Consider the following 14,214-nt stretch of genomic DNA (forward strand, 5'->3'; position numbering starts at 1 on the left):
TTATGGAAGAGTGTAGGGTCCAGTAACTTGTGCATCTAAGGGTTAAAATGACAGCCCAGTGAAATGTCCACTTGTTAATTGTGTTTTTAGGAGTTTTGTTGCCCTCTGCTGGCGCTTGGGTGCGACTGATTTTATAGGCTTTAGCACCCATGAGCATTGTGTAAGTAATTATTGGCATCATCAATGGCGGGCTACTAGTTTATTTTTTGATTGAAAATTTTACGAATTTTATTAAAACGAAAACATTAAGAGGGGTTTTAATATAAAATTTCTATAACTTGTACTAACATTTATCTTATAAGAACTACAAGTCTTTCTATCCATGGATCTCTTTAACAAAATGTTAATGCCATCTTGTTGATTTATTGTTATAATAAACAAATACAGTACTTATGTTCCGTATGTTGAATGTATATATCCATCTTGTGTCTTATCTTTCCATTCCAACAATAATTTACAGAAAAATATGGCATATTTTATAGATGGTTTGAATTGCGCTTAATTGCGATTAATTACGATTAACTAATTTTTAAGCTGTAATTAACTCGATTAAAAATTTTAAGCGTTTGACAGCCCTACTTGTACAGCAAGCACAGGGTTGGACTACCCTGATGTTGGGTGTCCGTTCACAAATTGCTACATGAAAAATGAAAACAAAGTATGTTCACTATGCTTGTTAGGACGCTATGTTTACTTAAATAGAGGAAGCATCGCTGTAATGGAACTTCGACCAAAGCCACTGCTAACGAAGACATTAAGTTAATTAACTTTAGCAATTAAATGAGCTAAACTTAGTCATATCAACGACATCCAAGTGATATATAATATTCGACAACAGTAGTTACAGCTTTATTATCCAGTTTTATAAATGTTCTTTCCTCTACTAAAGCAAGTTAGGCAACACATCTAGCTACCATTAGCTAACCATTGGCGTTAGCTTAATCTTACCATATAGCACACATAAGTGTAATCTGTTGAAGACACTGCTACAGTTGTGTTTTTGGCTTTGGGAAGGTAAAGAACCGCACTCCTACAGAGAAACTCCTGGAGTGTCTCATGTCAGATTTAGATACTCCATAGGCCGGGGGTCAGCAACCCGCGGCTCTAGAGCTGCATGTGGCTCTTTAGCGCTGCCCTAGGGGCTCCTTGAAGCTTTTTCAAAACTATTTGAAAATGTAAAAAGATGGGGGCGGGAAATATATATTTTGTTTTAATATGGAGGAGTCCAAACATGACACAAACATTCTTTTAATTCATTCATATTCCAATGAAGTTAAACTTCAGACGGCTTCATACAACAGTGTAGTCATATGGTGCATCATTCTGTATAGGATGCACTGCAGGGAAAATAAAAATTTAATCATGAACGCATTTAATCATTATGTATTTGTAGCCAATTTTGTCATTTTCATAGTAGGCTAGTATAGCTAATATAGATACATACTCATGTGTTGCCTTCATTGTAAGGCTTATATAAGGCTTTTAATTTTTTGCGGCTTCAGACATTTTGTGTTACTTGGTCCAATATGTCTCTTTCGACCCCTGCCATAAGCATATCGCTTCATCATTTATGACGTCGGCAATATTTTGATCCTTTTTGTCATCTTCTGTAAAGTTTTTGTGTGATTTCGTAAGCTTACAGTAGCCACAAAATGAATCGATTGGACAATGGAGGCATGCGTAGAGCTTGACTGACCATGCTCACTTGACAACGGTCTGCAGGAGTTATGATTGGTCCATGGCCGTTTAGAAGGCAGATTGCAAAAGGTCAGTTGATTAAAAAAAAAAAAAAAAAATGTGTGAGCCAGCTGAACAGGAGGCAAGAGAGAACCGGGCAGTCATACCTACACTATAACATTTCAGGAAACAAAAGCATAACATGAACATTTTTTTCTTGTGTAAGTAAACTGGGGTACATGGTTAATGTTCACTTGTAAACACAAATGACTGAATACAAATGCACTTGAATACAAAATTCTATCACCGGTGACAACGACGCTGAGCGACAGGTGGGCAGATAGGGGATTCTGTTGATGCGAGATGCTCTCATGCCACCTGGCAGGATACCGAGCCACTTGGACACGTCAAGTGAGAGAGAGGCTTTTCCCGTCGGTCGTATTGCAAAAATTTGCTCGCATAATAAAGACTCATTTTCTCTCGTGACGATGCTGGTGTCGTGAAAAAGTCGTAACTTGAGGTGCTCGTACAGTGGGGCAAATAAGTATTTAGTCAACCACCAATTGTGCAAGTTCTCCTACTTGAAAACATTAGAGAGGCCTGTAATTGTCAACATGGGTAAACCTCAACCATGATAGACAGAATGTGTGTGGGGGGGAATCACATTGTTTGATTTTTAAAGAATTTATTTCCAAATTAGAGTGGAAAATAAGTATTTGGTCACCTACAAACAAACAAGATTTCTGGCTGTCAAAGAGGTCTAACTTCCTCTAACGAGGTCTAATGAGGTCTAACGAGGCTCCACTCATTACCTGTGTCAATGGCACCTGTTTTAACTCATTATCAGTATAAAAGACACCTGTCCACAACCTCAGTCAGTCAGTCACACTCCAAACTCCACTATGGCCAAGACCAAAGAGCTGTCGAAGGACACCAGAGACAAAATTATAGACCTGCACCAGGCTGGGAAGACTGAATCTGCAATGGGTAAAATGCTTGGTGTAAAAATATCAACTGTGGGAGAAATTATTAGAAATTGGAAGACATACAAGACACCTGATAATCTCCCTCGATCTGGGGCTCCATGCAAGATCTCACCCCGTGGCGTCAAAGTGATAACAAGAAGGGTGAGCAAAAATCCCAGAACCACACGGGGGGACCTAATGAATGACCTACAGAGAGCTGGGACCACAGTAACAAAGGCTACTATCAGTAACACAATGTGCCACCAGGGACTCAAATCCTGCACTGCCAGACGTGTCCCCCTGCTGAAGAAAGTACACGTCCAGGCCGGTCTGCGGTTTGCTCGAGAGCATTTGGATGATCCAGAAGAGGACTGGGAGAATGTGTTATGGTCAGTTGAAACCAAAATAGATCTTTTTGGTAGAGAAACAGGTTCTCGTGTTTGGAGGAGAAAGAATACTGAATTGCATCCGAAGAACACCATACCCACTGTGAAGCATGGGGGTGGAAACATCATGCTTTGGGGCTGTTTTTCTGCAAAGGGACCAGGACGACTGATCTGTGTAAACGAAAGAATGAACGAGGCTATGTATCGAGAGATTTTGAGTGAAAATCTCCTTCCATCAGCAAGGGCATTGAAGATGAGATGTGGCTGGGTCTTTCAGCATGACAATGATCCCAAACACGCAGCCAGGGCAACAAAGGAGTGGCTTCGTGAGAAGCATTTCAAAGTCCGGGAGTGGCCTAGCCAGTCTCCAGATCTCAACCCTATGTGTTTGACCTGTGACAAAATGGAACTTGTAGATTGGGCATTGAGTTCTATGGATAAAATATTTTCTACGATGAGACCGACACCAAGCCAACGCCCATGTCCAGCCAACACCTTCGGACATCAACTGATACAATGAACTCACTCAAATTAACAATTTGTGAAAATCCATGACAATCAATGACTTTTGAACGAAATGTGTAAGATTATGACTGGACTGATACACAATATGCTGTTTGTGCGTTCCGGGCTGATGGGGGACGGGTTTCGATAAGCATCTGCTTTTCCCGTCTTTCCTTGTCTGTCTTCGTCTTTCCTTCAGGTAAAATTCCACACTCTGAAACTGTCAATGATTTTTGATGATGATGACAATGACAATAAATTCATTCATTCATTCATTCAAAATCTGTGGAGGGAATTGAAAGTCCTTGTTGCCCAACGACAGCACCAAAACATCACTGCTCTAGAGGAGATCTGCATGGAGGAATGGGCCAAAATACCAGCAACAGTGTGTGAAAAGCTTGTGAAGAGTTACAGAAAACTTTTGGCCTCCGTCATTGCCAACAAAGGGTACATAACAAAGTATTGAGATGAACTTTTGGTATTGACCAAATACTTATTTTCCACCATAATTTGCAAATAAATTCTTTAAAAATCTAACAATGTGTTTTTCTGTTTTTTTTTCCCACATTCTGTCTCTCATGGTTGAGGTTTACCCATGTTGACAATTACAGGCCTCTCTAATATTTTGAAGTGCGAGAACTTGCACAATTAGTGGTTGACTAAATACTTATTTGCCCCACTATATAATGAGGGTCTACTGTCCTCACCATAACGACCAGAAATAAAAACTGTTTCCCGGTCTTACTTTAGTCTTCTTTGTTGTTCGTCACCAGGTGGTGGTGAATGCTCTAATTGGAGCCATCCCCTCCATCATGAATGTGCTGCTTGTGTGCCTCATCTTCTGGCTTATCTTCAGCATCATGGGAGTCAACCTCTTTGCGGGCAAGTTTGGAAAGTGTGTGAACAGAACGGGCTTCACACACAGTTTCCTGGTAGTCAACAATAAATCAGACTGTCTGGCCATGAATGACACTCAGTACTACTGGACAAAAGTGAAAGTCAACTTTGACAACGTTGGGCTGGGGTACCTTTCCCTTCTACAAGTGGTAAGTTGTTGTACAACTTCATTTTTCTTTGGACTGTATAAGTTTAAATATTTTTAACAAACCAAGAGACATCAATATTTTACAAAGAATATGTAATTATTTATGTTGAAAAGGGTTTAATTACCCACAACTCACGCTTACACCAAAGGGGATTTGGCTATCTCCAAATAACTTTAACATAATAATTTCTTCAATTTGAATTATTTTCATTAAAGCTTCAAAGGTTAAGACAAAAGGCAATAATGCTGTGTAATGTGGCATTGCAGGCAACATTTAAAGGTTGGATGGAAATAATGCATGCAGCTGTTGATTCAAGAGGAGTAAGTGTATCACTGTAGTGTCATAAAACTTATGAATCTAATTGCAAACTTCTCACTAAATAAACTTTTGGTTTTCAGGTAGAAGAGCAACCCATCAGAGAAATCAACCTCTACATGTACCTTTACTTTGTTGTCTTCATCATATTCGGCTCCTTCTTCACCCTCAACCTCTTCATCGGTGTCATTATTGACAATTTTAATCAGCAGAAAAGAAAGATGAGTATTGTTATGACTCTTGGGATTTAAAAAGTTATCACAAAACACACATGATTTTAAAAAAATAATAATAATAATACAACTACTAAATGTCTGCATAATCGGGTCATAAATAAAATGTAATCTTTATAATCTTCTATTCGGGTGTTTGAGACAAGACATTCAGTACCAAGAATATTGCTGACCAGAAAGAAATTTTTTAATTTTTTTAAGTTTGTATAGGCCAGTGGTCTTCATACTTTTTGCACCATAAATATATGCCACGCTTTGTGGCATCATAAAAACAAACATTAGATATAGAGATGTAGTTGGCGCAAATTATAATTATTCATAAAGGCAAATAGTTTTTTTCCCCTTAAATCTCTGTTTAATATACAGCGGTATGAAAAAGTACCTATACCTTTTGGAATTTCTCACGTTTCTGCATAAAATTACTATCAAATGTGATCTGATCTTTGTCAGAATCACACAGATGTAAAAACAGTGTCTGCTTTAACTAAAACCACCCAAACATTTATAGGATTTTATATTTTAATGAGGATAGCACGCAAACAATGACAGAAGGGGGGAAAACACTATAAGTAAGTGAACCATAAGTAACTGAACCCTCTGCCTAAGGAGACTTAAAGAGCAATTGAAACCAATTTTTACCAAACGATTTACTGTATTTTTCTTACTATAAGTCACACCTGAGTATAAGTCGCTCCAGCCCAAAAATGCGCAATGAAGAGGGAAAAGAAAACATTAGTCGCACCAGAATATAAGTCGCATTTTGGGGGGAAATTGACTTGATAAAATCTAACACATAGAACAGATATGTCATCTTGAAAGGCAATTTAAAATAAAAATACAATAGAGAACAACATGCTGAGTAAGTGTACAGTATGATAAGGTTGCATGATGCATGAACAACAAAATGCGAGCGTGGCCGGTATGTTAACGTAACATAGATATTAAGAGTTATAAGAGTTATTCAGATAACTATAGCATAATGAACATGCTAACAAGTTTACCTAACCACCAGTGTCAGTCCAAAACACCAAAATAACATGTGAAATGATATAATAATGTGTTAGTAATTTCACACATAAGTCGCTCCAGAGTATAAATTGCACCCCCAGCCAAACTATGAAAAAAAACTGCGACGTATTGTCCGAAAAATACGTTAAGCCAGGTGTGTGTGACTGAGCTGCAGCTCCAGGAAGCGTCTGGTTGAAGTTATTGCTGCAAATGTGATGGTTCACGTATTTATTTTTACCCCTTCTGTCAATGTTTGCGTACTATCCTCATTAAAATATGAAAACCTATAAATGTTCTGGTGGTTTTAATTAAAGCAGAGACTGTTTTTTCATCTATGTGATTTTGACAAAGATCAGATCACATTTAATGGTGATTTTAAGCAGAAATGTGAGAAATTCCAAAAGGTTCGAATACTTTTTCATACCATTGTATTTGTAAGCCACTGTCACGGTCAGCAACAATTTGAACATCATGGTTGTGCTTAATAGAAAATTAAAAACTGACCTTAAATAGTGATTTACTGAGAATTACAAAGAAAAATAGTGCTCGATCTATGTTGAATGGATAAATGCAAATGATTTGGCTAAATACACATGAATATAAATATGAATTGTCCTATAATTGATTTTAATAACCATAAAGAAACCCTACAAAACACTTTAACGTTATGCACTGTTTGAGCATTTACAGTCGTTTTCCCACATACAGTACCACTGGTGGTCCTGCACTTGGAAGTCACCGATATCAACGTTTTAATGTTTTGCATGTTGGTATCTTTTCTTATACTTAGGTGGACAAGATATTTTTATGACTGAGGAACAGAAGAAATACTACAATGCTATGAAGAAATTAGGAAGTAAAAAGCCACAAAAGCCAATACCACGACCTACGGTGACGTTACACTGTCATTCTTCATGTCCAAACATGTTTAAGATTTGTATGTAGAATACCTCTTATTTGAATGTACAGTTAAATAAGTATGGTTTGTACAATATTTAAAAAGCATTTGAAAATGAGTGTTATTATTATTTGACAAGACTGTTAATTAGTTACTGATTGTGTTTGTCTTTCTGCAACTTAGAACGTGCTCCAAGCCTTCTTCTTCGATCTTGTGTCCAAGCAAGCTTTCGACATCATGATCATGATGCTGATCATCGTCAACATGTTAACAATGATGGTGGAGACGGACGAGCAGTCTGACCGCATGGAGTCCATTCTCAATAAGATTAATTTGGTCTTCATTGTGATCTTTACGGCGGAATGCCTGATCAAGATTTTTGCCCTCCGTTGTTATTTCTTCACAGTTGCATGGAATATCTTTGATTTTGTGGTGATTATTCTCTCAATCGTGGGTAAGTAGAGATGTGGTCATTTTCACTGCAACAGCCTGATACACATTTAATAATATGCAGTCGTGCTTTGAGATATGAGTTCAGTTCGATGTGAAACTATAACACCATAATTTGCAAGAATCTGTCTGTGCTTGGTGTTTATTTTAATTTGAGAACTATGGTTGTCAAACCTGCTGAGAGGGTGCGTGTTGGCCAGAAGAAGAATGAGTTTATATTAATCAAGTGATTGGTCAATGAATGGCCTGATCAATTAAAATATGAAATCAATTCACAGTCTTGTCGTAGGTAACTTTAAAAAATTGTAATTACTGATTACACCTAAAAAAAACGTAATCTAGTTACATTACTTATTACTTTATTATCAAAGTAACTAAGTTACTTTAAAAGCAATAAATTACTTTTAATTAATAATTAATAATAATTTACCAATTTTTCTGCCTTTGCCCTCTCAACATAAAAATGACAACAGAAAAATGTCATTGCATGTAATTGACTTGAAACTACCAAATAACTGACAATCTGCATTGAATTTGTTAAAATCAACTCTAATGACTAATTAAACCCTGCTAACTCGAAGATTAAGCCTAATGTCACGCCGCACACACACGGTTGATTTGGCGACAAAAAGTGGCAGCAACTAAACACTTTACGCTCAGTCGGATTTACAGCACATCCCAAAGATGCTAAACGAACAGGTCACTTAACGGCATAAATATGCAACATGAATGTGATGTAAACAATGGTCGCCAACTTCGCAGGATGAGCGGGATCTACGACTACCCGCCGTTACAACGGCGAAGCTACGAAACGGGCAAGCATGTAGCGGCTCCAGCCTATTGCTGGAACCCTCCAGAATGAAGGAAAAATACTCACATTCATTCATGGACGCACACAGATCAACATTTCCTTGCATATCTCAACAGGTGGCTGCACTCGGCTCAAATGTGCGTATGACTCGAGACTAAAACAGGAAGTCACTATGAGCGTTACCATGGAAATTAACACGTAACGGGAACCTTTCTAAAATTTTCTATTCAAAATGCTCTCCGTACGTGACTACAATATCCTTCATTCTACATACATTATTAGGCAATAACTAAATAGTAACGCACAGACACTATGGAAACTGACTTTAATCAGATTACTGGTTTGAAAAAATGAATGCGTTAGAGTACTCGTTACTGAATGAAAGTAATCAGATTACAGTAAGGCGTTACCTAGTAACGCGTTAGTGACAACACTGTCAATTCGGCACAAATCATTGTTTTCAACGTTACCAACAAGCGTCACTATTGCCATGGAAACCAGTCATCGACGTCACATCATTCACTATTCCTCCCCACCACTACTACGACCCAAATGCAGGGACACAAAAATGCAGCAAGGCAGGTGGCGGTGAATTCAAAAAACGTTTTAATAATCACTAACAAAAACACAAACTACAACCAAAAGGACTGGGGATCAAAAAGGCAATGTTCAAACCAAGCTTATTTAATTGGAAGGACTGGTACACGAGGGCTTGGACGGGACTTGACATCGACACTGATAATGACGCAAAGAGTGAAAAGAAACTGGGAGCTGATATACACACACAGACAAGGGGTAACGACACAACAAGGAACAGGTGAGCACAGGAGGATGCAGATTGGAGGATACACTAGGAGCAGGAACAACAGGTGAAATCAATGGGCAATCACAGGGACAAGTCACACTAGGAGAAAACCAACATAAAACCTAACAACGAAGACATAAAGTCTCAGAAAAAGAGACACCGTCTTCAAAAGCAGGTTTAAGAAACAAAAATACAATACAATTCAGTGCCATGGCGTAGCGCTGGGACAGATTTGTTCACATAAGATTACAGCATTGTGCTTTTAAACATATTACCTGGCACGGTTAAAATCTGGTTTAAAAATATGTAAACTTTTTCTACTTTCTATTGGAGCAGTTTTTTTTCAGCCGAGTGGGGGGGGGCAAGAAAAGTCTGGCAGCCCGCCAAGTTTATTGAGAACCAGGGGAAATTCTGGGAACTGTTTGCCAAAGTAATGTTTGTTATGAAGTAAGTTGAGTTAACTGCCAAGATAAATTGCCTATATTTCTGAAACCAAACATTTGTTCGAATGAAGGCTCGCATCTTAAAAAAAAGAAAGTCGAGCAGTTTGTATCTCAAGGCACCACTGTATTTCAGTTGTGTGAGGGAAAAAAATGTATATTTATGTGTGTATTCTTCCCTCTCATTCCAGGGATTGTTCTTGCTGACATCATTGAAAAGTATTTTGTATCTCCAACCTTGTTTCGTGTCATCCGTCTGGCAAGGATAGGACGTGTACTTCGACTTATACGTGCTGCCAAAGGAATAAGGACTTTACTGTTTGCCTTAATGATGTCCATGCCAGCCCTGTTTAACATTGGCCTGCTGCTTTTCCTCGTCATGTTCATCTATGCTATCTTTGGCATGGCAAACTTTGCCTATGTGAAAAAACAAGATGGAATTGATGACATGTTCAACTTTGAGACCTTTGGGAATAGTATGATCTGCCTTTTCCAGATCAGTACTTCAGCCGGCTGGGACAACCTTCTTAGCCCAATAATGTCCAGCTCACCAGATGAGTGTAATGTTAATTTTGTCAATACTGGCACAAATACTCGGGGTAACTGTGGAAACCCCTCAGTGGGCATAGCTTTCTTTGTGAGCTACATAATAATCTCTTTTCTCATTGTGGTAAATATGTACATCGCTATCATTCTGGAGAACTTCAGTGTCGCTACAGAGGAGAGTACAGATCCATTGAGTGAAGATGATTTTGAAATGTTTTACGAAGTCTGGGAAAAGTTTGATTCAGAGGCCACACAGTTCATCGAGTTCTCCATGCTGTCGAGTTTTGCGGACACTTTGTCGGAGCCGCTTCGCATCGCCAAGCCTAACAAGATCAAACTGATCGCGATGGACCTCCCCATGGTCAGTGGCGATAGAATCCACTGCCTGGATATCTTGTTTGCCTTCACAAAGCGGGTCCTAGGTGAGTCGGGGGAGATGGATGCCCTCAAACAACAAATGGAGGAAAAATTCATGATGACCAATCCCTCCAAGATTTCTCACGAGCCCATCACTTCCACGCTGCGACACAAACTGGAGGAAGTGTCGGCCATCATCATTCAGAGGTGTTACAGGAGGCATTTGGTGTGCCGGCAGATGAAGCAGGCTTCTTACCTCTACAGACAAATCACTTATGAGACTGTAGTAGATGTGGAAAATGCTCCAGAGACTGAGGGGCTGATAGCAACTATGATCCATCATTATGGGCCTGTGGGAGGCGAGTTTGCAGAGACAACCGAGGGCTCTATAATGTCCTCACCGCCGTCTTATGACAGCGTGACCAGGGCAGCAAGTGACCTCTCGGATGTCATCAGATTATTAGCCAGAGACTCTGAACATGGGGTTCCTCATGAAAACTATGACGAAACTTTTCTTTGAGATCAGTTTGTATGGAGTATGTTTGGTTTTTTTTTCTGATGAAATATGCTTTGAGCAAATCACAGTCAAAAAGATTTGCCTATTTTTATATATGCATGGAGTGTGAGAAAGCAGGATGAAAATATGCCAACTCTACACAGGAAGGCCCAAGATGCAATTCAAAACCTTTCAATTGTATAGTGGGGGCTCATTGTATTACAACGCGTTGTAAAAGTCTTTCAAAGCTACACGTTGGCCACATTTACTTGAAAATTACAGGTGGCTGATTTACAATTTTTTTCTCCTCAGTTTACATTGAGATTACGTTTGCTACTTTGGATTAGACATCACAATTCTTCATTGAGTGATGAGGAACATTCTTCTTATTCAACCAAAAAGAGGATATTATATTTTCACATGTTAATTTTTTTCTTTAAATCTGCAGCACACTGCAAGTGAAGTGTGAAGTAAGACACACTCATAAACATTATAAACTGCAAGGGCAGTGGTCTCGGTGAGCAACTTAATCTGATTGTAATAGTTAACAGTTCGTCCCTAATTATGATATAGTAACTATCATTTAAAAATCTGCCTGGAAACACAAGTATAACAAGTTAACACATTATTAGTCAGTGAATAAACAATTTGAAATTAACCTACCACCGCCAGGCTCCCTCTACTGGCTAACCTGGAACCTACAGGCAAAAATAAGTCTATAATTAATGAGTGTATTTAACCCATTCATGGACTATGCTCACCACAGTGGACAGCAATTTAAAACCCTTATAAACCCAGTGAATATTTTTTCAGCCATTAAAAAAAAACACACACCCCAAAAAAATATTATGACTATATTTTTAAATTATTAATAATTATTGTGTTTTTATATTATTTTATAATTATAAATGAATTTTTAAATTAATACAATGTTAATTAAAACTAAATAAAATAAAAATATACATACTGGTTACGGCTCCAGGTAACGCTACAAACTTGATTTTTGTTTTATTTTTATTTTAATAGTATTTAACACATTGCATACCATTGATGGCGATAGATGTCCAATTCTTTGACACCAGGAAGACTGACTGTGAATGCTCATGTTTCAATGCCACTGACGGCACTAGACATCCAATCCATTTTGATTGGGAGGGGCAAATGAAACCTTATTCATTTGCCTTCTACCAGTCAAAATGGATTGGACGTCTAGCGCTATTAATGGCAGCCAATGAATTAAATGAGTGCCATGTAAGGGTAAAGCAAGCCAAGTAAAATAATTCAAAAACAGGGCTCCAAAGATCGGTGCATATACATCCCTAGAATATACTTTTCAAATGTCATTCCCATCCATCTATAAATAACGGAGGAGTAACAGTTTTAATTCTGCAATTAAATAATCTAATGAATAAGCCTTTTTAAAAAATTGGCTCCAAGGATTGTTGCATGAACACCCCAAAAATATACCTACCAGTTTTCATTCTGATCCGTCCACAAATAACAGAGGAGTATCAAATTTTTTTAGTGTCCTCCCCAAGAACAAAAAGAAGAAAGTGAGTTTTTGAGACCTCCTGGAGCCCTAAACCAAGCCAAGTGATATACTTCTTGCTTTACTGGATGAAAACCCTGTTTTAAATTCATGAAATGTATTATTTACTGTATGAACTATTAATCCAAGAATCTATGGAAGTGGTCACAGTGAGGAATCAGTTACCCTACCTAATGAATTTAATTTTTCTATGTACAGTATGAGGTCAGTTTGTGTGCCCAATTCTTTAAAAAGCTGGCTATTATAATTCTTCAATCATGTGCCTGATTTTAAATGTTGTCTGCACACTCCTCTGAATCTCTAGACCATTTCATTTGACTGTTGAATGCAGGTGGAGATGCATGAAGAGCTAATTTTGTAATATTAACGATGCAAAAAAATGTAAATAAAATGATGTATCGGTTGCACATGCAATACAATACATATTTAAACATTTTGCAGTTATATTTATATGTAAATACAATGAAAGAAAACTTAAGTGACATGCATGGTAGCCATACAATGTATGATCAAATTCTATACACACATACTGTGCTCATTTTTATATGAAATATTTTCCTTGAGAACCTGCTATCTGTATTGCATTTAGGTTGTCTTTACTAAATGTAATAAAACATCTTTTCCATATGTTGCGAGTTTTTCAATTGTCTTAACCTTGCAATTAGCTGAGTAAACAAGTTTTTTATTCATCTGATGCTAAATGTTATTAAGCAAGGTAATGACCATGCCCGAATTTCAATGTCCTACATACTGTATATATCCGTATTTTTACTCTGCATTTGGTTTTCTTGGGGATAATGTCACATGAGGAATCAGATAGCTTATTTGACCTCCTTTATAAGGCTGGCAAATCTCTCCGAGAGGGGAAAAACAAGACAGATGTGCAGTTATCTGAATCAGCACGGCTTTCTGTCCTTGTGAGTGTGTTGCCCTTTAAAACTCAAATTTGTTAATAACTCAGCAAATGCAGTACCTTGTCGCCACTCGACACTATTGTGGAAATGACAGTTATTGAATTACTTGAATCTTTCATCAAAATAAATAAATTAAATAACAATGTGGCAGCAAAATAATAATAATAATAATATATATATAAAAAAAAAATTCACAAGATAATTACTTGGCTTTTTCATTTTAATTTTTGAAAATTTTAAGTGTACATGTTTTCTTACTCGACATTTCTGTGGACATGAATTTCTTTTCTGTCTTCAGGTTCTAATTACTTTTTCAAAAAGTGACTATAAGACATCACAAACATGATACATCTGAATTGTGGTCCCTCATTTTTTTTGTTTTGTTTTTTTTGTTTGGGGGTGGTGTGGGGAAATCATCAAGGGTGCCAATTTGGATTTAGCCCCAAAGAGATATCCTCTCTCTGGTTGCTGGTGTGGTCAAATCCAACTCTGACCAGCTGGGATGGAGGGATAATCTGTATGTGCAAAAAAAAAAAAAAAAAGGGGGGGGGGCACTTTTTTTTTTAATTACACACTCAAGTGCACAAATGCAATCTCTCTCTGCCCTCCCAATTCCTCTTTTGCACTCGTACAATAAGGAAACACTGACATAAAAAGAAACGCTTTCCCCTACACATGCACATGCATACAGTACACATACATAAACAGATGTTCACAGACATGCTGTACTTTTTGCTGTTCATCTACATCTAAATTGCTTTATTTTGGGTTTCTCTGTAAAGTGCCAGAAAAAAACTTGCGTAAATGAATTTGT

General features: G+C 37.7%; 1 protein-coding gene across 2 annotated transcripts in view; it reads left to right on the forward strand.

Annotated features, from left to right (window-relative positions):
- LOC130929588 (sodium channel protein type 4 subunit alpha B-like) overlaps nucleotides 1-13,060 on the forward strand; it is a 110,434-nt gene extending 97,374 nt beyond the window's left edge. Inside the window, exons 23-28 of one of the 2 annotated variants that reach the window (XM_057856865.1) lie at nucleotides 4,306-4,578; nucleotides 4,845-4,898; nucleotides 4,977-5,118; nucleotides 6,925-7,025; nucleotides 7,216-7,486; nucleotides 9,730-13,060. In XM_057856865.1, the coding sequence (XP_057712848.1) occupies nucleotides 4,306-4,578; nucleotides 4,845-4,898; nucleotides 4,977-5,118; nucleotides 6,925-7,025; nucleotides 7,216-7,486; nucleotides 9,730-10,961 (2,073 nt within the window). In that variant the 3' untranslated portion in view covers nucleotides 10,962-13,060. Of the gene's footprint in view, nucleotides 1-4,305; nucleotides 4,579-4,844; nucleotides 4,899-4,976; nucleotides 5,510-6,924; nucleotides 7,026-7,215; nucleotides 7,487-9,729 lie in introns of those variants that run through there. The other variant, XM_057856864.1, reaches the window with a different exon arrangement.
- The last annotated feature ends 1,154 nt before the right edge of the window (nucleotides 13,061-14,214 follow it).

This window comes from Corythoichthys intestinalis, chromosome 14 (assembly GCF_030265065.1).
Source record: "Corythoichthys intestinalis isolate RoL2023-P3 chromosome 14, ASM3026506v1, whole genome shotgun sequence".
Lineage (NCBI taxonomy): Eukaryota > Metazoa > Chordata > Actinopteri > Syngnathiformes > Syngnathidae > Corythoichthys > Corythoichthys intestinalis.